This window comes from Trichoderma harzianum, assembly GCF_003025095.1.
Source record: "Trichoderma harzianum CBS 226.95 unplaced genomic scaffold M431scaffold_5, whole genome shotgun sequence".
Taxonomy (NCBI): domain Eukaryota; kingdom Fungi; phylum Ascomycota; class Sordariomycetes; order Hypocreales; family Hypocreaceae; genus Trichoderma; species Trichoderma harzianum.
The window spans coordinates 2641231-2654847 of NW_020209253.1; the positions used below are offsets into that span (position 1 = coordinate 2641231).

Sequence of the window (13617 nt, forward strand, 5' to 3'; positions counted from 1 at the left end):
TAGAGTTATTTTTTATTCTTTATCGTCGAATGGAAGAGCCTTGTCAAAGTAGCCACATCACAATCTTGTTCAGCTGTTTACTTGTCTTCCCAAATCTCGGAGCTTCCTTGTGTGCCTTTTTATTTTTTTCTCTTGCATAGCTCCGATGTGCAACCACCACCTGCCTTGTGAGAGCCCAGCTTAGTCTCAAAGGGGAGAGGGTTGTATGGCTGCGTCGAGGGATATTGGCTGCTGTGTTGCCCACGATGTTTTATAAGCAAAAGAAAACAAAACCTCCTATAGTCATCGATACTACTCTTCTCCTGGAACAAAGTGTGGGATTGAAACCGGGATTGAACTTGTCTATGCTATGAGGCTTTTTTTATAAATAAAACGAGATCCACCTCGTCACCGAGAATCCTCAATAACGTCTTTTTTTTTCTTCCCCCATGTTCTGCTGTATCATCCCGTGTGACACACGCACACGCCCCCAAAGCCGCGTGCTGATCCCTTTTCCTTTTGACACACGCCCCCTATTGTCTTGCATTTTTTAACCAGGTGCGGGATCCAATCACGGGAAGAAAAGAAGACAAGAAAGACAAAGAAAAAACACGCCTCCCCCCTGTCCTCCAAACTATTTTGTTTTCTATCATATTTGTATAATCGCTTGTTCCGAGAGGGAGGACGTCGAAATAGGGCTTCGGACTGTGTATTTTTGGAAAGGGATCCGGTAAAAGAGGCATGCTGCATATCGGCAATGTCTGGACGGGTACGGGCGGGAGATGCGAGGGTTCGGGCAGATACGTGCCGCGGATGGCTGCATTTGGGTGCATGGATGATGACGCTTGGGTTTGTAGTCTCGTGGTGGATTTGCACAGAAAGATGTAAATATTTGTGGTAAAGATTGCTGATACAATTAAGATGAGATGGCACTGTATAATGTTTGTTGATACTCGCAAAATAAGTAATCAAATGCTGCAGTATCGTAGGTGGTTACTCTGATATGAAACTGAGCCTTGTAGATACTCGGCATCACAAGGCAGCACGCCCAACCATTTATTTACTCAGGCTATAAATATCACTGAAAGAAAGCATAGTAGCCAATAGCATAGTACGGAATATATATAGCCGCTTGTGATGATGGAGCAAATTATCTCCGTCGCACAACCTCGACAAACCCTGCACGCCATACATTGTCCATTTACGATGGGCGGCACATGGCATATAATCAAGCGGGCATCGGCTGATTTAGAAAGATGGAACATGTTTGGAAATATCGCTGTGGAGGCTCAAGAATGATATCCGCTTATCCTACATCTCCATCCATCCTCCAATTGCACCTGTGGCCCCTGAGTAAAAAGCTCCTCACTAACATCATGCATCCATTGCCCGTGAACTCACAATGACCACTACAATTATCTCCCAAGAGTAATCATAGAATTATTGGGATAACGCGGCGTCTTTTTCTCACTCGACGCAGCAGAGAACTCCATACGCCTGAGGAGGTCTTGAATACTCCAAAGGCGACCTATTGCCAATGACGAGCCTCTGCCAATATAACACTGCCTCTTTAAGTCTATCCAAGAATTCTAAAGACTTTGAGTCCCGAAGATCCCAATCACTTATATCGTTGACCGGTAAATAGCGCTCCCGGTAGCCAAAAATTTTGCTAGGATCTTCAGCAAACTCATGCCGTTTTTCCTCCTTGGGACGAGGCACTCTGTCAATCAGCCAAAAGTGCTGGGCTCCGGATCTGGCGCATGCGCGGAAGATGATGCCGTCCATCGTTCTCCGCTTGTGGTATCGATACATGGGTGCCCTCTCTGGGTAAAAATTGGCCCATGACTTGTGGTAGGGCAAAGCAAAGTTGAAGAAGCCCATCTGGATGAATGGGGGCATCACTGGCATATGCGAGACCCAGTGCAGGATATTCTTCAAGTCCCTGCTTTGGAAACATATCACGTCTCTGTCCGAGGCGTATGTCAACGTCAATTCTCGTTGTCCATTTCTGAAGTGACCAGTCAATACATGTATCTGCGGGTCATCTCGGACAAGAGGCCCTATTGCTCGCTCCCTCGATCGCGTCCTGTCCACCGACCGGATTACTTCACGGGCCTCCACATAGGTAACCCAGAAATTGTCCTCTATCGAGCGCATCGAACGGCGGTTATTCAGCTCGGCGACTAACAGGGGTGTGTTGTCTCTGGCATCGGGGTTGATATAAGCTGCCAGGTTGTCTTTCAAGGGCTGCCGACGTCTCCAAGTGCCGAGGAAGAGGACTTTGCGTACTTGAGGAGGCCGGAGAGCAAACTTCTAGATCATCCACCGCACGTCAAAAGGCAGCTCAGCGAAGAGGTGGAACGTTTCACCCAGCCGTCCGATGGGAGCCTCCATGCTGGGGAGCGGTGCTAAAGAGATGTTGAAATTAATATCCGAAAAGAATTTATGTGAGGGTTGGATCTGTGTCCAACAGACTGAGTGTAGATACCTGAGAAAGACAACAACATAGATAGGCGTAAGAATAACCTGCCAACAAGCCGAATTCGCTTGCTTCAACATCGTTGCATTGCGAATTATTGCTGCAAGTATGGCTCAGCCAATAGGCTTACAAGGCGATGGCCACTCTTTCCAACCCACTCCGACGATCCGCGACGGTGGGGATGCCGAAGCTTAGTGGCGAGTGATGTTGCGAAGAATCGAACCTTAATAATCAAGATGGGACATAGTTTAAATCGCTAGCTCTAAACTAAATCTTGACATGGATTGGTTGGAGGACCAACGGCGTAGACGAAGTGGAGGATTCGAGGAAGAACGAAGAAGCAGCAGACTTGGAGTCTGAGTGTACGCGTAATCAAGATAGCAACTGTACATGTACTCTTCACGGCGTGAATGTGAAAAGCTTGCACGTGATTCATTACAAGACTTTAAACATGTATTTAGTGCCTTTGTGGCTTTCTTTAACTTGCTCGGGATGGAGACTCTGTGGCATCCTGTCAATGGAGACTCATGCTCGTGGACGCCACTTGTCAACAGCAGAAGTCTTTCGGGAATTATACGGCGAAAACAGATTTCAGTTTCCATTATAAACCCGAATAGAGCAAGTATCCGTTTTATATAATTCCATACTAGGTAAGCATTGTATAATGCCGAGATATCGCGAAGTCTTCACCCCTTCGGACCGGATTCCAATCATACTATATCGTTGTAACCACCCAATTCTATCTTCTATACTATACAAGACGCACAATGATTACCAGGTATCACATTTGATCCAGCCTGTAATTCAAGTTGAAACGGGCCGGTTAATATGCCGGCGCAAGCGCAACAAACCGCGCATTGTGCTTCTGGCGCAGACCCAAAAGTCTTTAGAAGCGATTCTTGGCTTCTAGGAAGCTCCCTTCAAAGCCATAGTGTGTAGTGTGAACTTTAGACACCGTATCTTCATCCTTATCATCCAAAGATTCGCTCAAGTCATTTGCGTTTCAACTTCTCCTCAAATAAGTCCGTAAGTTCACCGGGGGCGATGGTACAGTCGTCGAGTAAGGGTGCACTGTTTACGAATAAGCACTGCTACACATACAAAATCCATCACCTCCATATATACATTGTATAATCTTGTTAGTTTTCACATATTGCGTCATTTTTTCATGATTCAGTTGGTAACCGCTTTGTAGACGGACAATACACGAAATGGGCTCACTGAGCCTTAACCTAGAGCCTAGCTGGCGGGAAGGATTCATGAGAATATGCTTGCTGTGTCAGCCGGTCTCCTCTCTGGCGTGGTCTTGCTTCATTTTTCCATCTTCAACAAGCCCAGCAGATTGGATATCCGCCGCCATCATGTTTTCCTCAACGACTATACTTGAGCTCTATCACATATCGACTCTTCTTTCACCCTATCAATACGTTTACAGGCCCCATAGGTGCACGTATCTCGATTCTCTAATCATGTTATCGTGTGCGTGACCTAGATACATAGAGGAAAATTGCCACGCTTCACGGCCAATACAGCCCGTATGTCCATGGGCTAGCGTTGAAAAGCGAAAAGGGGCCGTCTACGACATGACCCAGCCCATGACGTCTCTCCATATGTATGCAATGTGACAGGTCTCTTCACCACGAGGTTCGCCGCGTCTAGAATCAGGCTTTCGGTGATCGGGCACTTAGGGGGTGCGAGCAGCGGATATAAAGACACCGCGATGTCTCGTATAACAGAATCATCGCCACTGGATGCCGGCCAATTGACATAACAAAGTGCTTTCGCTTTTACAGCTTTGATGTCATGGGTGACCTTACCTTTAGGAAGTCATTCAACATGCCGGAATCGTCTCGGAACCATTGGACCACTGATCTGTTGAGTGTTGGGATTTTGCCTCTGGCTTTGCAACTGCCCGTATGGTTGTCAAGATTTGGGATGAGTATTCCCATATTATCGATAGATTGGTGGAAGTTTATCGGATTTTGTCGGGATAGTTTACAGATTCAACTGTGAACCAGAGGTCCCTGATATCATGTCGGCCCTGCTTGACCCACTGAAAGGGGGGGAACCAAGTCAAGAGGAGACAGATTCATTGATTGGCGACGCCCAGCCCATAATGGGTGCAGGGAGGTGAGTTTATGTGCAATGAGCATGACAAGTAAAGAAACAAGCCTGACAAGACGCCAGCCACACAACGGCTGCAAGCCTGGCTTCCATCTTGTACAGTCTAGCGCATCCCGAAGACATCTCAACGAGGCATCGTTACAAGGCAGACAGTGCAAAAGTGCTCGTGTACTTTGCGTCTCATAGATGACTTACTCCTCCCAAGTGCATGCTGCGGACACATCACGGACAAGCTTCCAGGAACATGAACGCCACCAACCATGACTACCTCCGGAGGTGTGAGGCGGTATATCATACTTACTCTTGTAGCTACAGTTGAAGCGGTCTATTCAAAAGCAGACTCGTTTGTTCTAGAACGCTCATACCAATTTCCGGACATGACCAAAGACCAGGATACGCTTGCCCCGTCCTCAACAGATCAGCCACACCTCTGGTCGCTCCAAAGTATGACGTGCCGGTTAACCGTTTCTTCTGTCAGCCTGTATAGTTGTATCGGGAAGCGCCGGGTCTTTATAGACATCTGGCAGATGATTGCATGGCTCGTTTGGACGTTGGATATTGCTTTTGCTCCAGGGGAGGACGGGCTGAGTTTTGAAGGGGATGCTACTGATGCTTTTATGATGACTTATGGTGAGCTGAGATCACCTTTCAATCTCAAAGAGATCATCTAGAGACTATGTGATGGTAATGGCAATGGTAATGATGTTCAAGCGATGGAGTGGCAGGTCAGCGTATAAGTTGGCGGGCCAATATCCCGTATCCCTTCGGCTGATAGGTATAAGAGTCAATTATGATTACCATTTGTAGATAATTATGTAAAGTATTACATCTATGAGTACCATGTGGTTAGATGAATGAGGGTATGAAGAGGGAAGATGCGTGCATGTCTAGTGGGAAGTGTCAGCTCAACAAGAGAATAATATCGCAAACATGCTCATCAACGCACTAGCAGATCGCATTATATCAACGAAAACAGCGATGTAAATTGACTCAACTCTGAAAATACGAGCTTTGTGTTGTCCAATTAGAGCAGCCAACGCCAAAGAGTGAATTTACAAAATTCTAAGACACGAGTGTTGTTGGGTGTTTGAAGCCGTTTATACCTGGATGGTTGAAGTTTGATGGAAGATGTGCGGAGTATTCGCATGTACTTTTCCCCTCCATTGGATGTACCGGTACCTTGTCAAAGGACCCAATCAGCAACCCCACAGCGCAAACCCCCACCCTGTCAAAACACCTGCGTCCATTTGCGCACGAAAATCGCAAACAACCGGCCGGAAACGAGAGAAGAAGCTGGACATTGATCATGAGCGAGTTTTTTAGTCATGGAACAGGGTGAAACAGGCCATGGGCGACGCTATTTCGGGACCAATTGGAGGAGCTGCTGCTGCTGGTTCATTGGGGGATAATGTGGTGCGTTCAGGGAATCTGGTTTCATGGCGAGTAAATAAATAACTTGGAGCTGCTCTTTGTCTCATTGCCAGATCTGTCTTTCAAAAATCTATCTCTCGATACAAGACTAATGTTCGATAATTATATTACCAGCTATCAGCTATTCAATCATACATCAAAATCGTTTACTCAGTTTGTTGGTTTTCGGTCGTTACATCTTGGACTCGGCCTTTTCTCATTCCGCCCTCCACCCAACCTCAAATCGTCTTTAAATAGAGCTAGCACACAGAACCCATAAGCGGGTCTCTTTTCTCAGTCAGCGGGCATTCCATTGCTTCAACGCTACATAAAGGAGGAGTCGCGGCTACATTGCCATCTTGTCACTTCTCTCGAGTTGCACAGGCGGATCGACATACAAACGACTTCCAGGTCACACCATTTGCTTGCCAACGGACATACCAACTTGCTTATAGACCAACTTACGGAACACATAAAAGACGGTGTAGGACTAGAATCCTTTAAAGAGCTTCTGGTCTTTCTCCTCTTGACATCCCATCCTATCATTCTCGCAAGAAGCTCTCTATCAGCAAAACAACTCCCAACAACAGTCATCATGTCTGGCATGGATATGGACATGGGCGGCATGGACATGGGCGATTCATCGAGCGGCTCCAACTCCACCACAATGACGATGCTCATGGCCATGGTCTTTCAAACCGACATCCACACGCCCCTCTACGCAAACTCGTGGACGCCCAGCCAAGCCGGCACCTACGCCGGCACCTGCATCTTCCTCATCGCCCTCACCGTCATCGCTCGCCTTCTAGTAGCCTTTAGAATTCGCCAGGAGCGCATCTGGTCCGACAAGGACGCCCAGCGGCGCTACGTCGTCGTCAATGGCAAGGAGCCCGTGTCGGAGCGCCTCTCGCGAGACCCCGACGCCAAGAGCATGAACATGATGCTCTCGGAGAACGGCGTCGAGGAAAAGGTTTTCGTCGTGCAGAAGAGGCACTCTTCAGTTCAGCCGTGGCGATTCAGCGTTGATCCCGTCCGAGCTGCCATGGACACTGTCATTGTTGGTGTTGGATACCTCCTGTGAGTCTCTACTACCCCTCTGTTTTAGCTACCCATATACCACTGAACCGAACCAAAACGCTAACTTTGATGTTTCTTTTCCAGCATGTTGGCCGTCATGACCATGAATGTCGGATATTTCATGTCTGTCCTTGGTGGAACATTCCTAGGGAGCCTCCTCGTCGGCCGCTATTGCCCCCTTCCCTCCCACTAAATAAATGCCAACGGCGTCGCAAAGCATATCACAGCATAAGCACCTGGTATCTATGGCATTTCATCTCTGTTTTACAAATCTTCATTGTTATTATTTACGGCGATACGAGAACGGCATCATTTGGCGGTTAGATATAATTTGATTCCCCTGTTTTAGAGCCGGCGTTTTGGTGTTGTCAGGCATTGGACGGACATACGGCAGGTCACGGTGGAAGGAAAAGAACAAGCTGGCGGGTGCAAGGAACATGAGCATAATTGACAGCGTTGGGTCATTACGCATGGCACATCCATTGAGGACGATCTTGGAACGAATATACAACGATGAATTGAACCTTAAAGCAATCGTGATGCGTTGATATTGAAACCAGTTGGATTCTCATTTTGTCTCTTGCAGGTACCTCAAAGTAGCCGGTACTTCCGCCCACCTGGTTTTCAGAAAACCTTCTCAAACCTGCTCGCACCATGCCGGAAGCGGATAAATGCTTTCTGACGAACAATGCTCAGAGTCACGTGGCTGTTTCCGGAACTGCTGTCCAGGCGCGTTTATGTAAGGTCGCAGGCCAGTCTAAACATGCCGCCCGCGATAAGAAACACTGCAGAGTGTGTACCGATGTATTCAAGTAGTAGAAGACTTTATTGAAGGCATGAGTTACATCGCCTCATCTGGCAACTCTCCTAGCAATGAATCAAGAATCCAAGCTGCCCAGGCACCGATAGCCGAATTTTGCCCGAACCAATCTGACTCCTTGGAATTTGTTAGCCACTCTTGTCTATACCTGCTAGACTATATGGGCTGAGGGAAACAAACCTCTTCCACTTCCACTTCCAACGTTAATAGCAGCCCCATCTCATAAAATTTATCTCCTGTAGCAGATACCACCTTGTTCAGGGCCTCAAGCTTGTCGTTGGGCACTTCCTGGGACATCTCGATCCCGTGGGCTAGGGTTTGTAAATCGTGCCGTATTTTCGCCAAGTCATGTCGTAACTCCTTTTGCGCCTCCATCAACTCATGCCGTGTTTTGAGTTGGTTCGCCAGTACCTCGTGTCGTATGTTGACTTCTATGGCTCTAGTGTCTTTACGAATCTCCTGCCGTATTTCGGCCGCAAAGGTCTCGAGGACTCTCGCCAGCTCGTCTGGAGTCATGCTCATCATTATGTAAAAGGGTGGAGGGAGCTCTCGTGGGTGTTATTTGATACTCTCGGTAAAGAAAAGGACATGCCAAAGAAAATTGTGAAAGCCGGCAAGAGACTTTAGCAATTTACGAGGAAGAAAAAAAAGACGCAGAAGGGGTGGGCGAGGGCTTAGAATATATAATGCCACTCGAATAGATATGTAGATATGAGGGAGCGCGCAGGATAAACCTTGGCTAGGTACGAAATGATGCTACGTATGGATGCCTAGATAATACCTACGTAGGTACTGATATAGAATTTTAACAGGTATCTGTGGGTTATCTCCATTCATAAAGTCACTTTTGAGTTTCATCATTCTAAACCATGGAAGCCCCAAAAAAGGCTGTACTTTAGGGGGGTGTATCCTTTGCCGACCTTCATCAAACCCAGCTCCCGTTCTATACATCTAGCTCATAATCTGTTTAGGCGAGTGCTTGATTTACGATGCCATTCCTTTTGGCTTCTTCCAATAGACTTGTAGTGACGGAAACAACCCCTGTGAAGACTATCACCAGGTAGAGTCCACAATATAAATTGTCCCCAGAAAACGCCATAGTGTGGGCCGAACCTCTTGTACTTGAGCAAATACTGACGACTACCTAGAAGAGAGACCATGCGATTAGATAAACGAGAGTTCAACGTGTATACCCGCGTACCCTGTGTCTGTAAAAGGACTACGTACCTGGTGGTCCATCTAAGTCAGGTACCTATCTATTTAGTCGCACTGTTCTAAGTGTCTAGATACCAAGGGATTTTGAATAGCAGCTCATATAATAAAGATAGCAACGAGGGCATGTAATTGCCAAGTTGTCAAGATGGCTAAAAATCCTGGTATCACTTGATCGAACCCGTAGACTCCAAGGTGGGATAAACTGACCCATTGGGCTTGAGTCTAAGCAGGGGGTACGATTACATCTAGTCTGTTCTCAATTCGTTTGCTATGCTCGATTTTCACTCTATATCTTGTCAGATCATCTTTTGTACATTTACCAAACAGGCTGTAGAAATAGCCATTCCTTACGTCTGGCGTCCGAATGTCCGCCTATGAAGAGAGTGACTCTCGGCTCCGGTATTGTTTCCTCTCCACTGCCAAATGGCTCTCTTCAAAAACGTACAGACTTCACTGCTTGACCATCCAAAGACGAATCTTGCTTTTAAGGGGTTATGCCATTGATAGGAAGTAGATGGCATCACGAAAGTCACGTGTATTGCTTCCTGACTGCCGTCCAACAACGCTTAGTAATGTCAGAAGCTGTGCTTTCCACCTCTTCATACAGGCGACGGCGAAAAGGTCATTCGTATTATAAGTAGTATCAAGATATCAAGAGGCGATTCAGCCGTTTAGTCTCAAATAAACCCGTCTTCGTAAGAACTCACGCCGCTTGTGCGGATTCCACCCGTCATATGTTCAACCAGCATCTTTCCAAAGATCAGCCTCAACCACAAGATTCCCGCAGAGCAGTTCAACCTCCCAAATAACAGGCCAAAATAACTTAGATTCTTAATATCCCGAAAAGATTACTCCATGTCCAAGAATCTCGTATCCTCAAACCCATTCACTCACCCATCATCCTCTCCACAAAAGCCGTCGTCATCTCCCATACCCAAACCGTCACAACACAGCCACCACAACCTCAACCTCCCTTCCATCCAACACAACTCACAACACAACTTCACCTCTTCTCAGCCCTTCCCATAGAAACCTCCAAAAATCCATCCTCACCCTCCCTTCCACCATTCTTCTCCAAAAACAATCCCCTCCCAACACCAAAAAACACAAGAACCAACACCCCATCACCCAACAACCCAAACAATAAAAACCCTCCCAAAAACTCCAATAAAAAAAAGACAAACCACAAAAAAGAAACACAACCCAATCACACTCACCCTCCCTCCCCAAAATGGCAATTCATCTTCCCCGATGCGGATAGGTAGCCAAAGGAAGTAAAGAGGGGGATGGGAGGGAGTGTGGACAAAAAAAAAATTCCATCATGTCCAAATCGAGAAACAGCATTAATCGCAAAAAGGTAAAGGATGAGTTAGACAAAAAAAATCCACGCATCGAGAAAGGGTCCCGAACGGCCCGCCCTCCGGGACCAAAAATTGCCTATTCAAGTGTTTTGCAGGGCTGATCTATCTAGACTTGGTTTGATCTTGCGGATGCCGCGTTCTAACCTCAAAGAGGCCTTTTTGAAGATCACACGATGCCCGAGATGGTTAAAAAGAGAGTCATGCGCGCACTGACGTGGTCCGAGCAATTCACGAGTCACGTTCCCAAAAAATGTTCATTAATGTGTACAAAAGTTAGAAAGGAGAAATTCTCTGTTGTTTGGCAAAGCTAGATTCATCAGATTCATGTGATGTCTTCTTCATTTTTGCCGCCATCAACAATCATGCCCTCATGTGTCCATTATCATCCGCCCTGCAACAGCAGCCCATCATCTTCCCTTGCCTTCCCCCCTCCCGGCCTCCCAAAATCCAGACCTGCCCAGACCTACCACCCAAGTACCAACCCATCTTGAGATTGCCGTGCCCAGCATGAAGAAATCACATCTTGCTCAAATCGCACCCGAAAGCTAGAACTCTCCCACCTTGAGTAGGTGGATCTGAGAGCACTCACCCTTGCTTGCATACAAGAGTTCAAAATGCTTGCACAAAAGGCCGCCGCCAACATCCATTCTTGTTTGTAATCAATACAGTCCTCAGTCCTCCCTTAACACACGCCATTGACGCTTCGAAACGCTCGGTGCCACAAGTACAACAACGCCCATGATTGAATCCAGGGTCGAGAATTGAAAGGATAGACGCCTTTGCGGCGTCAGTACAGTAACAGAGACATGTGTCGTCTTGTTAATGCTCCAATCATGATTCTCTTCCCTGGGATGAATTGAAAAAAGGCGTCAGGGTTCGTGTAGCTCCTGAATTTGAAGATTTGAGAGAAAAAATTCAATGAGAAAAAAAATAATAAAAAAGGAAACGGGGCAAAGCACAATATGATAAAAAAGGATATGAAAAACATATCAACATCATCAACGCCGAATCGGAACCCTCGCATAAATGTGACGGCAACATCCTGGAGACGGATCAAGGCCCGCGAACAACACCTCCAAAGATTGTTGAAAGCAGGGTATTAACGGTTTCAGTCTTTATCTTGTTCCCCAAGAGTTCTTTTTTTATGATACTGCTCATGACTGATGATGAGAGCTTGGGGGCATTCCTGGCTGTGGAGGCATGCCAGAGCCGTAGCCTTGGTTGCGCTGCACATAGCTCTGGTAGGCCAAAGCCTGCTGGGGATCCATGGGCATATTTGGGGGCATATAGCCTCCGGGGCCCATGTGTGGGTTTTGAGGCATGCCTGGACGGCCGCCCTGTGGTGGGAGATGACTGGGAGGCTCCTCAGGAGAATCGACCTGGTCGCCGCCGTCGACACCGTTTTCGCTGCCCGTCGTGGGCTCAGGTGCGTTGAGGCATGCCTATTTGACAGAGACAATTAGCATCGACGTTTGAGGGAAGGAAGAAGAGATGGTTGGGGGCGAAGAGCGTGTTAAGCGGCCAATTTGCCCGCCAACCGTGTGGCCACATTTGCTCTTGGCTCGCATGGGAAGAAACAGAAATCATCTGTGGAGGCGGTGCTTACCTGGATCAAATTCTTGCCCTCAGCCTTGGTGACGAGCGGCTGAAGCTTGGGCGTGGTGAAGGTGTAAACCAGTCCCGTCTCAGACACGACCAGCAGCAGAACCTGGGTGCCTGTCAAGACGGACAATTCGTACGCCTGCAAAATGGAGAGATTTCCTGGTTAGCTGGATGTTCTTCTCGGATGGAGCGGAAAGCGAGCAAAGACGGCGATTCCCATCTCGACCGTGACCCGCGCGCGCGCTCAGCAAGTCACATTTTATAGAAAGCAACAAGACGGATGTTTTTCCGTGGTTTGGTTCGAGGCGCGGGGGAAAAGAGGCCAAGCGGGTGCGACTTGGAGTCAGCTCTTAGCAAAAAAACGCACCTTCTTCATGATGCCGGCCTTGCGCTTGGAAAAGGTGATGTGGCGGCGAGACTTGTCGCTGATGAACTTGATCTCAATCTTGCGACGCTCGCGGCCGCCCTTCTCGTCATCGTCGTCGTCGTCGTCGGCAGCTGGGCGCGGTCGCTTGACGCCGCGGCCCTCGTTCGCGTTGCCATTGCCCACCGAGTGCGCGTCGTCGAGCTCCGTGGGCGACGTCTGATCGTGCTGGTCGGTGATGTCGGCCATGTTGAGCGTCTGCGGTTGCAACTGCGACAGCAACCATAAAATGCCAATGCCAATCCTAATCCGAATCCAATCGTCGTCGACTTGTATCACACGGCGCTGGAAAAGGCAACGAGTGGTGGAGATACTGCTTTGAGCGTGGTGCCGATGGATCTATACTGGATCTGGCGGTTTTTTTTTGGGCGGAGAGGACAGGCGGAAAGAAAAGGGAACTGGTCCTGGTTGGGAGGCGCTGGAGCTGGATCGAGTCTGGCCGGAGCAGGCAGTGGCCAGTGGAGGCGGGTGCGCACGGTGGCGGTGCAGTGCGTGCGAAACAGGTGGGCAGAGCAGCAGAGGGAAGGCAGAAGGCGCGGACTGGACGTTGGAATTCGAGTTAGCGAGTGCCTTTTAGCGGCGCTAGTGCTGTGTCGGGGCGCTTGTAGCGCGAGAGGGAGGGGGAAACAAACAACAAGTTTTCGACAGCGCCGAGATGCCCTGTGCCAGTTTTATGTCATTTCGAGGCTGCGAGTGAGGGCAACTGAGACTTTTGAGACCTTTGCAGGTCGCGGGCATGTGCATCGACTCGACAGCAGCAATCCCGCCGAACCTGCACCCCCCAATCGCAGCAATTGGCACCCTCATTTAGTGCGCTTATCGCCTGACGGGTGACTGCGAGATGACGGGGGTGGCATAGCGCGGCCTTGAGATAGCTGCGGCGCTGCCTGTGAGTGGCCGGCCGTGCTACAAGCCCTCGGGGCTGGAATTTGGCACCCGGCAGAAAAGCGGGGGCTGTTCCGCTGCCACTGGGCAGTCAGCATCCGGGGGACCACACCGTGCGCAAATCTTACCTCTAAGCACTGTATTCGCCGACTCCCAGCCTTCCCAACTGCTCAACTGCTCTTCCAAGGCTCGACAAAACAGCGGGTCGGTGGTGCCCATGGGCCGATTAAGGACATGTACA

General features: G+C 48.5%; 6 protein-coding genes across 6 annotated transcripts; 3 read left to right on the forward strand and 3 right to left on the reverse strand.

The window, feature by feature from the left end:
• Positions 1-1211: 1211 nt before the first annotated feature.
• Positions 1212-2136, reverse strand: M431DRAFT_553167 (hypothetical protein; the record flags this gene model as incomplete). The annotated part of the gene is made up of 1 exon (XM_024921380.1): positions 1212-2136. One exon carries the CDS (start codon positions 2134-2136, stop codon positions 1447-1449), a length of 690 nt encoding a protein of 229 aa, XP_024775858.1. The 3' UTR covers positions 1212-1446.
• Positions 2137-4357: 2221 nt separating this feature from the next.
• On the forward strand, positions 4358-5349 carry M431DRAFT_507835 (hypothetical protein). Its single transcript, XM_024919021.1, has 2 exons — positions 4358-4588; positions 4646-5349. Exon 2 carries the CDS (start codon positions 4843-4845, stop codon positions 5251-5253), a length of 411 nt encoding a protein of 136 aa, XP_024775859.1. The 5' UTR covers positions 4358-4588; positions 4646-4842; the 3' UTR covers positions 5254-5349.
• Positions 5350-6659: 1310 nt separating this feature from the next.
• M431DRAFT_83588 (hypothetical protein) lies at positions 6660-7262 on the forward strand (the record flags this gene model as incomplete). The annotated part of the gene is made up of 2 exons (XM_024923327.1): positions 6660-7069; positions 7154-7262. 2 exons carry the CDS (start codon positions 6660-6662, stop codon positions 7260-7262), a joined length of 519 nt encoding a protein of 172 aa, XP_024775860.1.
• A 766-nt stretch (positions 7263-8028) lies between these two features.
• On the reverse strand, positions 8029-8488 carry M431DRAFT_507840 (hypothetical protein). Its single transcript, XM_024919022.1, has one exon. It carries the CDS (start codon positions 8412-8414, stop codon positions 8046-8048), a length of 369 nt encoding a protein of 122 aa, XP_024775861.1. The 5' UTR covers positions 8415-8488; the 3' UTR covers positions 8029-8045.
• Positions 8489-9712: 1224 nt separating this feature from the next.
• On the forward strand, positions 9713-10382 carry M431DRAFT_507841 (hypothetical protein). Its single transcript, XM_024919023.1, has one exon. The coding sequence runs from the start codon at positions 9960-9962 to the stop codon at positions 10131-10133; it is 174 nt and encodes a 57-aa protein (XP_024775862.1). The 5' UTR covers positions 9713-9959; the 3' UTR covers positions 10134-10382.
• A 986-nt stretch (positions 10383-11368) lies between these two features.
• M431DRAFT_420081 (hypothetical protein) lies at positions 11369-12896 on the reverse strand. Its single transcript, XM_024915009.1, has 3 exons — positions 12435-12896; positions 12072-12206; positions 11369-11907 (listed from the first exon to the last, which is right to left on the reverse strand). The coding sequence occupies exons 1-3, from the start codon at positions 12678-12680 to the stop codon at positions 11620-11622; spliced, it is 669 nt and encodes a 222-aa protein (XP_024775863.1). The 5' UTR covers positions 12681-12896; the 3' UTR covers positions 11369-11619.
• Positions 12897-13617: the final 721 nt, after the last annotated feature.

What these genes read in the sequence shown, in the direction of transcription:
- M431DRAFT_507835 (XM_024919021.1), top strand. Translation starts at nt 4,843, where the DNA reads ATGACTACCTCCGGAGGTGTGAGGCGGTATATCATACTTACTCTTGTA.
- M431DRAFT_507840 (XM_024919022.1), bottom strand. Translation starts at nt 8,414, where the DNA reads ATGATGAGCATGACTCCAGACGAGCTGGCGAGAGTCCTCGAGACCTTT.
- M431DRAFT_507841 (XM_024919023.1), top strand. Translation starts at nt 9,960, where the DNA reads ATGTCCAAGAATCTCGTATCCTCAAACCCATTCACTCACCCATCATCC.
- M431DRAFT_420081 (XM_024915009.1), bottom strand. Translation starts at nt 12,680, where the DNA reads ATGGCCGACATCACCGACCAGCACGATCAGACGTCGCCCACGGAGCTC. An exon ending in AGGCCGGCATCATGAAGAAG is followed by an intron (nt 12,207 to 12,434) that starts GTGCGTTTTTTT and finishes TCCATTTTGCAG; the next exon opens with GCGTACGAATTGTCCGTCTT. An exon ending in AGGGCAAGAATTTGATCCAG is followed by an intron (nt 11,908 to 12,071) that starts GTAAGCACCGCC and finishes TCTGTCAAATAG; the next exon opens with GCATGCCTCAACGCACCTGA.